A 14083-nucleotide genomic window follows, 5' to 3' on the forward strand; every position below is an offset into this window, starting at 1 on the left:
TTATCTCAGCAGTCCTGAAGAAGACTAGTTGCCCTCTTGCGTTTACAAAGTACATCCCATGCTCAGGTTCAGTGATGTGCAATCCATACTTAGCATTTTCAACATTTGAGGGGAGAGACAGATTTAAGTGGCTTAGAAGACTATCTACAACCTCAGGTGCCAACTGCTCAAGAAATTCTGAAGGGTTCAAATTCTTTATGAAATCTATGTGATCACCTTCAGGACCATCAAGATTGACATGTCTTGTTCTCCTTCTTTTCAGAGGTTCTTCAAACTCTTCTTCATCTTCCACATCAAAATATCTGGGTTTTGGAAGGCCTGAGACATTAATATTGTTTTTAGCAACTATGTTCAATTTCTTCTCAAGAGCTTCCAAAACTGTCTCTCTATGAATACTGGATTGTTGGTAAATGATATCATGAAGCTCAACCCACTCAGTATATCCCAGATCAAATAACTTGTTTAGATCATAGGATTCCCAAGTATTTTCATACCCTTCTCTAGTAAGCCTTATGCAAGGTGTGGATTGATTTTTATTTCTTTTAAGCAGAACCTGAAGGATGGTCTGTGGATGTCTTCTATAATTCATTCTTTCTTGGACTTTCTTGATATCCACAGCTTCCCATCCAACATGAGATTTTACATTCTCCCTAACATCTTTAATTTTCTGAGATGGTTTGGAGTGAACTGTCATTTTCTTCTTTCCTTTTGCAGCTGCTGCAGCCTTTCTCTTTGATCCCACAACTGGCAATTTTTCTTCAGCTTCTTTGTTGAGTGTTTCTTGAAGGACTTTGGCCACTTCAGGATCAGATTCAACAACTGCGAGCTTCATTCTTTCCATTCTGTCTTCCCCAATCATTTTGTAAGCTGCCTTGAAAGATATATTCATCTCTTGAGCCATCTGTACTGCAAACTCCTTATCTTTTTCTTCTTGAGTCAGGACCTTCACACCACTTGAGCCTTCACCAGACACTCTTTTCTTTACCATGTATTGACTCAAGGTGGTGTTGTCTTCACTGGAAGTAGAGTTAGCACTTGCAATATCTTTTGATGCAGGGTCAGCTTGCATAGGTACAGATTGGGAAGACTTTCCTTTTTCCATAACAGATTCCTCCTTATCTCTCCAATATCTTTCATTTCAACATCAGTTACCTCCCCCTCAGCCTTCTCACCCTTCTTCACTTCTTCCTCAACAACTTCTTCAAACCTTATGCCACCAGACTTAGATTCTGGTATTTTTATCCCCTCAGCTTTCTCAGACAAATTTGAGGTTGAGCCATATACAACTATCCTTCTATCATTTGCCTCTCTTTCTCTTCTAGCCTTGGCATACCTTTCATCCAACTTCTTTAAGTAAGCCTCAGTTTCTTTCTCTATAGCCATTCTTTCTTGTTCAATTTCAGCTTCACTTCTTTCACTTCTTTTCTTTTTCTTCTCCCCCTTTTTGTCATCATCAGTTGAAGGAAATGAGCTTACTGGAGTAGCAAAGATTCCACTGAGTCTTGAATTTATCATGTCAATTCTGAAGTTGTTGGCAGCCCAAGATCTGTGAAGATCGATGAAGTCATTATGAAGATTGACCATGTTGGATTTTACACTTTTTGAGATATCCACTAGCTCTTTCTTGAACTTAGCTTGGGATTTGTTGGCATTTTTGAGCTCAATGGATACTTCTCTGGTGAATTTTGTTGCATTTTTCTCAAGCTGACACAGAGTGATCTTACTTATCTCATTTTGTTCATTAATAGCCTTTGTAACACCATTAAGAGACTCTGTTAGCTTGCTCTGGCTCTTCTCCATACTTTCTAGTGCCTTTATCACTCTTTCTTCAATCTGAATATGATCTTGACACAGCTTCTCCATTCTTTTTCCCGTCAATTCCTGATCCTTTTGGATCTTTGCCAAGCCTTCAACCAGCTTTGAATTCTCAACCTTAGAGGTTGACATGAATTCAGTGAGCTGATTTACCAAATCTGAAAATGAGATATTGGCAGCCTGGGAAGAACTTGCAGTTGGTTTTTCAACCCCTGTCTCCTTAGGAGGCAGACTGCAATCCTTAAGAATAGGGTCAATTGGCTTATTTAGAATGGGGTGGAGTTGAGGAGAAATTTGGCTAATTTTCTCATGAGAGTGAGTCTCATGAGCAGATTTGTCAGAAGTGACAATGTGTAGATCAATCTGAGGAGAATTAACATGTAATTCAGATTGATGGCTAGTGGGAAATTGTTGATCTTGATGTTGATCAACACCTCCACTGGCATCTTCCATCAGAACATCCCTTGAGGATGGATGGGCATGCACATCATCGAATGAAGAATCACCTCCGAAGATAGTGATTAGATTCTCATCAGAGTCGAGAGGACACCTGATGGTTTCCAAGGCTGCACCTGGACCTGGCATGGCCTCCCTAAAGAGAGCCATGGGACTTACAGAATCCATCTGTCCAAGGACAGAGGCAGACACAGATTCTGCAAGTGTAATGATGTTGTGTGAATCAGATTGCCCCTCAACCAAGGTGTGTTGTGTCACCAAGGTATCCTTGGGGAGAGTAATTGAGGCATGTATCTCATCTTGTGATCTAGATGAGACATTGGCAGCCTGTGCAGACTCAGAGTGTAAGAATAAAATAGACTGACCAGCTTGGGAAATGGCAGCACTGTCACCTTGGCGTTCGATACTACCACTCTTTGGCTGATCATCCTCAGAAATGATGTGCAAAGACTCTGACTCTTGTTAGATCTGGGCAGGATCCTCTGTTGTCCCTTTAATGATATCACCAACCTTTTGGGAGGCTGATGATGGTGAAATGGGTGGACTCACAGTATGACCTTGGGAGAAGGTATTTCTTTCAATGTCTTCCCCCTGTTTGGAGGGTTGGACAGAAGCAATTGTTCCCTTTTTCTTGTCCACACTCTTTTGGGAGAGTGCAGATGTGTGTGGTGAATTCGGCTGATCAGCTTTGGTGATTGGGTTAGCTTCTGAACGTTCCTTAGCTTCCAAAACACCTTGGGGGACCTTGAGTTTGATGATTGTTGCATTGTCAACCCCAGAAGCTGATCCAGATCTTTTTGAGCATTTCTTTTTAGCACTGGCAGACACTAAGTCGTCAACAGTATGTCTTTTAGATTTGGATTTATAAATGGTGGATGAGGGTGTGGCTAGAGTGGCTGATGATGTGGCCAACTCTTCACCCTCAGAAGAAGAAGAAGTAGATTTGGAAGAGTTTGAGGGTTTAAGAGATTGAGTACCTTGACTCTCCTGATTGGCAGATTGAGTGTCAGACTCAGATCGCGTCGAAGGAAAGTTAGCTTCCTCACGTGCTTGTTGTTCCCTCTCTCTTTGCCTGCAGAAATCAAGGTAAATCTGCATTGCTCGGGTTGAACCCTACGCAGTCACCTTGGGACTATTAAAGATATTAGTGTTTATGGCCTTACATTCAACAGTTAGGCCAGTTGCCAAACTAAAATCATCATCAAGAATTGCTTCTATGATGAGTGCAAGAATCCTTCCATAGGGTATGGTAGAGGTCTTGTTGTTGACTCGGACCACTAAGTCTTTAAACAGAATTTCAGCATAATCTACTCTGGTCATAGTGACCACAGAATGAAAATTTTGTAATTCAAGCACATTAGGCTGATCAAAGCTGCCAGCTTTCATTTGTAAAGTTTTAATAATAGTACTTAAAAGATAAATTCCAGATCCCAGTTAAATATTTCAATTTTATAATAGAGGCCAAAGGACCAGAATAGTCACAGATTTGTAAAATGTTTTTAGCTTCAGTGTGGGATACAACACTGGCATAAATATCTTCATCAATATAATCAAGTTCAAAAGCTGACATAAGCCTTTTCTCAGTAATGATTACCTGTTTCTTACTGTTGAGAATGGTGCCTCGAATCACAATTTCTTCTTTCTTAGTTTTTCCCACCACACAGCTTGCCCAGAATTCACAGAGCATGTCCTGATACACCACGTTTGGCTTCTCAATCAATACCTTGCCAAGTGGATGATGCCATAAGAAGGCAACAATTTCATCATAGCCCTTAGCCCAAGAGGGTGGATGAATATTGGCAGAGACAAGATTGACAATCTTGATTTTACTTGTATCAAAATCAGCCGGGTTAACAACCACATTTGACCCTACAACATATCGAGGAAGCTTAGCTGCGCTTGTCGGAGCTGGGTGTTGAAACCCAGATTCAGATGAAGAATCATTATTATTATTGTTACTAACAGATTGCGGTGAAGAAGATGAAGCCATTTAAGATAAAGAAGTAAGATAAGACAGAAAAAGATTAAACAACAAAATAATTTGATGGAACAGGATACAGATTAGGTGAAAATAAGAAGTTTGATTTTATGAACAGAAAAAGCAATTGAATTGGGTTTTAGGTTATAATGAGTATTTATATAATCAGGAAAAAATAAATAAATATTTAAAATAACCGTTTGGAGAGAAGAATGAGAAAAGATTTGATTGGATGAAACAACTAGTGGGGGTGTATATTTACAGAAATATACCGTTACCACCACACGTGTCACATACCAATTTGAACAGAAAATCGATAAATAAGTAAACCAAATATTCTAATCTAAATAATAAAACGCACTGAGATATTTAATAATAAAAATAACCACTAAGCTGGGTCAGACTTAGCTTGCTTAGTTTTACTTGATTTTCACCAAGTAAAAGAGAGCAGTCTGGGTTGACACAGCTTACCCTCAAAAATTTGAAATTCTTTAAGGGGTTAGATTTATTACTTAGCTCACTGCCTCTTACATATTTAGCTTACCAAGCTTACTTATAAGATAATTGAACCTGTTTTCATCCAGTGGCTTTCTGAATAAGTCTGCAAGCTGATCATCAGTTGGAATAAAATGCAGTTCAACATCTTCTTTCATCACATGAGCTCTGATAAAGTGATATCTGATATCAATGTGCTTAGTCCTAGAGTGGAGCACAGGATTGTTTGAGATTGCTATGGCACTTGTATTGTCACAAAAGATTGGAGTCTTTGATGCAGTGACACCATAGTTTTGCAATTGAAATTGCATCCACAAAACTTGTGAACAACAGCTTCCTGCAGCAACATACTCAGCTTCTGCAGTGGAAATGGAAACTGAATGCTGCTTCTTGCTAGACCAACTTACAAGTCTGTTGCCAAGCAATTCACAAGCTCCTGAAGTGCTTTTTCTATCAATCTTACAACCTGCAAAGTCAGAATCTGAGTAGCCAATTAGATCAAATCCAGAGTCTTTGGGATACCAAAGACCCAGATTGGGACTACCTTTAAGGTATCTAAAGATTCTCTTCACAGCCTTAAGATGTGATTCTTTAGGATTAGCCTGATATCTTGCACAAAGACATGTAGCAAACATAATATCTGGTCTACTAGCAGTCAAGTAAAGTAATGAACCTATCATACCCCTATAAGCTGTGACATCAGTAGGTTTCCCACTTTTGTCCTCACTCAGTTATCACCAGTTCCCATTGGCGTTTTCATAGGTGAGCAATCACTGAAACCAAATTTACTTAGCAAATCTTTAACATATTTACCTTGATTTATAAAAATACCTTGTTTGGTCTGTTTTACTTGTAAACCAAGAAAATAGTTAAGTTCCCCCATCATGCTCATTTCATACTTTTTAGACATTAAATCAGAAAACTTTTTGCAAAGTCTTTCACTGCTAGACCCAAATATGATATCATCTACATAAATTTGTACAAGTAGAATTTCACCTTTATATTTTCTCACAAATAAAGTCTTGTCAACATTACCTCTTTTGAACTTGTTTTCAAGCAGAAATTTGGACAAAGTATCATACCATGCTCTTGGAGCCTGTTTGAGACCATAGAGGGCCTTGTCAAGCTTAAACACATGGTTAGGAAACTTTGAGCTTTCAAAACCTGGAGGTTGTTCAACATAGACTTCTTCCAGTTTCCCATTCAGAAATGCACTCTTCACATCCATTTGATACACCTTAAAACCTTTGTGAGCAGAATAAGCCAAGAACATCCTGATGGCTTCCAATCTGGCCACAGGAGCAAAGGTTTCATCATAATCAATTCCATCTTCCTGTCTATATCCAAGAGCAACCAATCTAGCTTTGTTTCTGGTCACTACTCCTCTCTCATCCATTTTGTTTCCGTAGACCCACTTGGTTCCAATTATAGTCTTAGAGTGATGAGGTCTTGGAACCAATTTCCAAACCTTGTTTCTCTCAAACTGTGTTAGTTCATCTTGCATTGCATTTACCCAAGAGAGATCTGACAGAGCTTCAGCAACATCAGTTGGCTCCACTTTACTAACAAAATTGACAAACATGTAAAAATTGCATGTTGCCTTTCTTCTAGTCTTCACACCAGATAGAGGATCACCAATGATTTGATTTATGGGATGACTCTTTGTCCATTTGATTACACGTTGAGCAGAGTTGCTTTCTTGAACAATGGGCTGATTCAGATTAGAAGGACTAGCCTGATCAGCTTGAGGAAATTGTTGATCAGCTTGTCCCAAAACAAGATCTGAGTCAGCTTGGGAGTCATTTAATAGATTTAGAGTAGGATCAACTTGCTTACATTCAAAGAATGGTAACTATTCTTCTTCTATTTGCTCCCCCTGAGTTTGAGCATTAATTTCTTCAACAGGTAGATTAGAGGGAGGCTCATTCTTAGGAACAACCAGTTTTTCAAAGTTAATTTCATCATCTTCAGAATGAACATTAACCGACTTAGAGCAACCTTCATCAATATTCATATTTACAGAGTTTTCAATAGTTCTTGTTCTCTTATTGTATACTCTGTAAGCCTTCATCTGAGTAGCATATCCAAGTAGGATGCCTTCATCTGCTTTTTCTTCAAACTTGCCAAGATGGTCTTTCTGATTCAGAATGTAACAAGGACTGCCAAACATTCTTAGGAAACCAATTTCTGGTTTTCTTCCCCTGAGAAGTTCATATGCAGTTTCTGGTGTCTTTTCACAATAAGAGATCTGTTTTGAGTGAAGCAGGCTGTGTGAATAGCTTCAGCCCAAAAATGAGGCTTGACATTGTTTTGTGCCATCATGGATCTGGCAGCTTCAATCAGGGTTCTGTTTCTTCTTTCTGCAACTCCATTTTGTTGGGGAGTTCTTGCTGCTGAGTACACTTGTGAAATACCTTTCTCACTGCAGAATGAGTTGAGAGTGACATTCTTGAATTCAGTGCCATTGTCACTCCTCAACTGCCTAACAAGCCTTTTGTATAGTATTTCAGCTTGCTTGATGAAATGAATAATACTATCAGCTGCATCACTCTTATGCTTCAAAAAGAAAACCCATGTATATCTTGAATATTCATCAACAATGACCAAAGTATACCTCATTCCATTAAATGAAGGAGTACTTATTGGTCCAACCAGATCCATGTGCAGCAAATCTATACCAACTGTCAATGGTTGAACATGTTTTTGACTTAAAGGAAGCTTTGTGTTGCTTACCCTTTTCACAAGGACCACACAGCTTGTCCTTCTCATATTTTATCACTGGCAGACCAGACACCAACTCTTTCTTACACAGCTTGTTGATGTCTTTGAAATTCATATAAGACAGCCTCTTATGCCACAACCAATTCAACTCATCTTGATTCTTTGACATGAAACATACTTCTCTTGTCACAGTTGCACTTCTCGTATCAAAAGAATACAAGGAATCATCTCTCTCAGCAATAAACACCACATTACCTTCCAAATCTAGAACAATGCCCTTATCAGCTCGGAATCTTACTTCATAGCCAGCATCACACAATTGACTCACACTTATCAGATTGTGCTTCAAGCCATTCACATAAGACACTCTTCTAAAAGTAAGGGGACCATTTGACAAAATGTCAAATCCTTCAGTTCTTCCTTGGGAATCATCTCCAAATGTAACACTAGGACTAGCGCTTGTCCTAAAGCTACATAGCAGGGACTTACATCCGGTCATATGCTTGGAACACCCACTGTCCAAGTGCCAGGTATGTGCATCATGATATCCCTCAGGTGGAGTAGTCTGACTGGTTGAAGCTTTGTGAGCTGACTCAGATTGCTCTTGCAATCTTGTGAGATCTTCAGCATCTCTTTGGCCATAAGACACTTCTCATTTGTGTACTCTTCATCTTCTGAAGAAGTATCACTTTCAGCCCAATCTTTGGCTATCAGACTCTTCTCATCTTTCTCAACATTCTTACTCAGCTCAGCAACTTGTGCTTTGAGAGCTTTGTATTTTGTCTTGAGCTTGGAGTATTTTTCATTTCTTCCACCTTTGGATGACCCAGCTTGCACAGACTCCTTAGATGTACAATCACCAGCCATATGTCCAGTCTTACCACACTTGTAGCAAGTGACTTTGGACATATCAAATGGTTTCTTGGTCTTATCGGCTTGTCCACTTTTACCTTTACCTTTAAACTTTCCAAAGGATCTCCTTCTTATCCTATCAGCCAACATAGCCACTTCATTGGCTAACTCATCACCATCAGATTCTTCAACTTCAGATTCAGAACAAATAGATTCAATTTTAGAAATCACAGAACACGATTCATTGATACAGGGAATGATCTCATTGGATATTGAACTAGGGTGTTTAGTCATGGATGCAACAAGTGCAGTAGGAGGCTGACTATAAGAATCACCCATAACAATCAGCTTTTTAGCCTCTGAACATTCTTGATTATGGAGTAAACCAAAAAGTCCAGGGAGATCAAGATCATGATACACAAAACTTAGTTTTACAGAAGAAATATAATTGTTCCACTTTGGTGGTAATGAATCTAAAACCTTGCTTTTCAAAACTTCAATTTTCTTGGTAATACCAACAGCAGCTAGATCATTAACCAAAGCATTAAAACGGGTATGAGTGTCTATTAAGGACTCGTTCCTCAAAGAGAAGAATCTTTCATACCTCCTTGTTAAGGTGGTAATGGTAGATTCCATGGAGGTAGAGCAACCTTCAAACATGATAGTCAGAGTACCCCACATCTTTTTAGCAGTAGAACACATTTTAATAGAATGATAAATGTTCTTTGGCACAGCTTGGACAATGAAGTTACGTGCCCTCACATCCAAGTTTGCAAGTCTCCTATCCTCATCCCCCCAATCTGCCCTGTCTTTGACAATGGTTTTAACTGTGGCATGGATGGTTGGATGACCATCCCTTACCACTGCATCTACAACAAGAGTCTGTGTAGGTACATAAGGACCATCAGTCAAGATATCAGGCATATTGTGGTCAATGGATTCAAGGAACAAAGACATACGACCTTTCCACCCACTGAAATCATCTTTATCAAACATAGGTGGTCGGGTTGATGAACCATTATCAACATAAGATGACATTATGCTTTACTTAAAGGAAAATAAGCAAGGATCAAGTTAAGTTAATTCTTAACCCCTGCTCTGATACCACTTATACAGTCCCAGAAGTGTAACAGAATACCAAAGTATAATGTACACAAATAGTTGTAGAGGGGGGGGGGGTGAATACAACTTTCGTTTTTCCTTAGTTATATATTATGAAAATAGTTTTAAAGATTCAATTATATATATTTAGAGCATACTATAAAGACAAGAATCAATTAAAACAGTAAAGCAGAAAGTAAACATTCCTAGACATAGATTGCGTTTTTCAAATGTAATCCTTTATTATAAAATGATCTATACAAAGAATTACAAGGTTGTTGCAGAAACAAGATAACCTACAATATCTATACAACCCCTGAAAATGACAAACAACCATCAATAAGTTTCTTGCTTAAGAGAAGCAGCCCAAGCTGACTCCTCACAGGCTAAGCTGTGTATAAGAGCAGAGAAACTTTCTGTGAAGAATGAATCATAGGAATGTCACCCATATGCCTTCAAGGATTGTAGCTTTTATAGGCGAAAGCTTCAGATTCACTTGGTGTCCAAATAAGCCATGTCTTCAATAATGGTTGGACGATCAAAAGGATATAGAATTGTGCCTTCATCGTACTTGTGGTCCCAAACCAGCAGCACGATATTTTTGATCGTCCAATGAGAGTATGAACACGCATATGTAAATAGACCACCAACCTAGATTTAAGGAATCTTCCTTATCACGTCATACCACATTACTCAGCAAATCCAGGTTGTTATCTTCACTTGATTGTCAGACACAGATTGCTCGTTTGTCAAGAGCAAATCTGTCTAAGTGTTCTTCAAGCTGACTGCAATCCCAAGCTGACTTCCACTATCAGCTTGATCTTCTATCTTCAATCCTCCTCTTCGACTTGGATTGAATGCTATTCCCATTTGATGCAGTTTGAACAACACAGCTTCCATGAATTAAACAATTACAGAGTATGAAGCTTTATTCTGGGTCGCAAGCTGTGTCAGCTTTGACATACCCAGATTACAATACAAGAACCAAAATAAATTACAAGTGTTTACCTACAGATTTGTCATCATTAAATTTACATCCTTCATTGGGACTCAACATACAGAAACCTCCAAAATCATGATATATGCCTGTGATACAACACCTAATGATGAAATACAAAAAGGAGTGAACGATGCTAATTAGTGCAAACAAAACATAACCAAAATTATCGTCAAATACATCATAAGTAAAAGACAAAAAAAAAGTGATTCAATATAAATAAATCAACATGTTAACAATATTTGGTTCATACTGAGATAATAATGAGTATTCGAAATTACAAATAACATCCCGAAAGTAATTAATGGAAAATTGCAACGATAGATAAAATACAAAAAAAAAATACATGGAAAGGAAACCAACGACGATGATGATGAATTAATAGAAATAAAAGGGGTTTAAAAAAAAGAATATACTTAAGGTTAATAAAAACAGAAAGAGGATTTGAATATAAATAAAATGGGGTTACTAAAGAATAATGATGGGAAAGGATCAGAAACAAAAAAAAAATGGAGATTTGCAAGTATATATCGACTTTTAAAAAGATTTTTTAGATATATTTTTAATTAAAAAGATTAAAATAATTGTGAAAAAATATGGGGATGCCACATAAGATAAATCTTACGTGGCAATTTTTTAAAATAGTTTTGAGTTTTAAGAATGTTTTACAAGACTCGGTTAACTACTGCTTTAATAATTATATAGATAAAATAGTTTTGAGTTTTAAGAATATTTTACAAGACTCGGTTAACTACTGTTTTAATAATTATATATATATAATATATATATATAAATAAAAACGAGTATGGGGTTGTTCCCCATCTAAGCTTAGATAGGAAACCCTTCACATATAAATATTCTAATATTTGTTTGAATTTTATATAAATACATGCCCCCCCCCCATCATTTTTATGATTATAAAAATCAAATGTGAGCGGTTCCCCATCTAAGCTTAGATGAGGGACAACCCCATACTTACTTCCCCCATATATATATACTAGATTTTTGACCCGCACGATGCGCGAGCTGTATAAAAAACTATATAATACACTTTATATATGAAGAAACGATAGCGAACATATTTCTTTAGAATTTCGTGATGTGAACTATATAAATAGTTTAGTAACATATAAACATATGGTTGAACAGAAATGGATTAACCAAAAGCTTGACAAAATATGAACTTAAAGAGATAGAAGGACTTAAGCTATCAAGCTATACTTTAAATTATCATTAAGAATTTAACCAAAAGTTTGCCTTTTGTTGGCACTAAATGATCTACATCTAGAACATGTATCATGTTGTCATCTTGTTACAACAGAACTCAAAGACATACAGTTTGATCCTTATTGTAGAGTGACAATTCCACTACATTTCTCTCCAAAAAAGTTAAAAGTCACATGAAAAATTACAATTGACTGGATATATAATTCAAAGAGGATAATTTGACTATGACTTATGTGTTGAATGTTCTTCTTAACATCCAAAAAGTAAAACATTTATATTTATTTGAAGGTGTTGCTGCGATTTTTAGAAATGGATTATCAAAACCATGGTGGTTTTAATTTTTGTTTAATATAATTGACTAATCCAGAAGAGGTAGAATGTGCCGTTCCAAAAAGAGAAAGAAAAAGAAAATTAGGATGTAGAATTTGGTTTAAGGGTGAGGTAGGTCTCGGACTCCGGATGATTTACAATTACTTGAATTTATATGACTCAATTTTTATTTTTTGGGTTTTGCTAAATGAAACCCTAAGGGTTTTTGTTAAAGTGTATTAATTATTTGTACGTTTACCATAAAACTCATCTTATTTGTATTTACCGGCTATTGGCAAAGAAGAAGGTATACACCAAAGTAGTTTTTATACTTAAAAGAGGATATTGTTTATTAAAACAAAAAATTTAAATTTGGAACATATATTCAGGGTGTAGTTAATATAATGTTAAGATTTTATGAGTTTCGATGTTATCTTTTAACTAATTAAATCTATTTTTTACACTTAATTTGTTTTAATTATTTGTTTTATTTTTGTTTATTTATATAGTTTTGAAAACTTCCATATAATCATCATAAGAAAAAAAAAAGAAAAGATAACATCGAAACTCATAAAATAAAACAAAAATATCGATAAATTATGTAATGTTCTTTTATTTTATTTTATTTTATTCATCTAATTCATTCAAAATCTTTTATCTCAAAAACCATATATCGATAAATTATAAAAATTGTATAGGTGTTCTTAAATTTTAATGCTCTTTCATTAGAGATCTCATTCGATATATTTTGACGAATTTTTAAATGCGAGGGCAGAGCCCGTACGGATAAAGCATTTGGCTATTACACACTATGACTTATCACCTCCTATGACCTATCACCCCTACCATCTTACCGCCGAAATGCGCGGGCACATTTCCTCGTAAATACTATTAAGCTACATAACAAATCAAGAATTTATTACTAATGCTACATACATTTGTAAACTATGCAATTAGAGGTATAACAACAATTATGAAGAGAGATTTTTTAAATTCTAGAGTTGATTCATGACACAACTCCTATATTAAGGATACTTATAATGGTAGGAAGTTAAAAGAGTTTAATATGCACTTAAAAGCTGCAATTAAATAAGAGTCATAACATACATAACTTATGATGGAATGAGAACATTTATAAGCCTTCACAATTAATCCATACATAAAAATCATTATAAAGAGAGATTAAGAAGAGAGGTTATAGGTTTAGAATTAATTTTAGATTCTCAACTTTTTATATATATATATATATATATTATAGAACATAGATGGTTGGTGATGAGAATATGAAAGAGGAAGTCAGATGGGGAATAAGTGAAGGGTTAAGTAACTAGGGGAGGTGTTTTTGAGCATTAATTCAGTGATTGAAATTACATCTTTTAATTGAAGAGGTTTTATGTTTAAGCCTTGGATATATCAAGGTCTGAGTATACTCATGTTCAAGTCTGAGGGGCAAGGTTTACCTTATTAATCGTCGTGCCTTCGAGCGGATTAGTAAAGAGTTTTCCTCCCATTGGGTATTTGAAATAGGCCTTTTTATTTTGAGAGAGCTCTCTAACGGGGACCCAGTTAAAACAACGTATGCTAGACTTCCCTTTGTCAAATCACGACACGATGTTTCAAGTAAATTTCACCTTTCAAAAAAGGTAACCAGGGAGGCTAATGAGTGATGGGGAATAATTGATTTTATTTTATTTTGATTGACTATGAGTTAAAAGGAAATTTATGAGTTAAAGGAGAAAAAATAATAGTGATAAGAATATGATTCTAACATGATAAAAGTAATTTATATAAATGATGGGGTGAAACTGAGAAAGGTTAAAAGTAGTTTAACAAAATTATAGAGTACATAAATTTGATCAAAGATTATGACGTTTAATTTAATTTATAGGTTGTGGATTAGCTGTTCTGGAAGTGTCTTTAAATTTTGGTTCAGGTTCAGGTCTTGTAAGTGGTCCTAATCTCATGTACTTTCAACTTGTGGCTACCATGCCTAGTTGGAGGTAATGAGACATTTTTCTTTTATAATACGTTCTGTCTTACAAAATCATATACCCATTTGCAATTTCGTCCTCATATTGATATTTTGATAAACAATCAGACATTTTTAAAATATATATCTAGTACAATATAAT

The 14083-nt window shown here is 36.1% G+C and overlaps 1 protein-coding gene across 1 annotated transcript; it reads right to left on the bottom strand.

Moving 5' to 3' along the window:
• Window positions 1-7960: 7960 nt before the first annotated feature.
• On the bottom strand, window positions 7961-9355 carry LOC122583368. Its single transcript, XM_043755782.1, has one exon. It carries the CDS (start codon window positions 9353-9355, stop codon window positions 7961-7963), a length of 1395 nt encoding a protein of 464 aa, XP_043611717.1.
• Between the last annotated feature and the right edge of the window lie 4728 nt (window positions 9356-14083).

Source organism: Erigeron canadensis, chromosome 9, assembly GCF_010389155.1.
Source record: "Erigeron canadensis isolate Cc75 chromosome 9, C_canadensis_v1, whole genome shotgun sequence".
NCBI lineage: Eukaryota > Viridiplantae > Streptophyta > Magnoliopsida > Asterales > Asteraceae > Erigeron > Erigeron canadensis.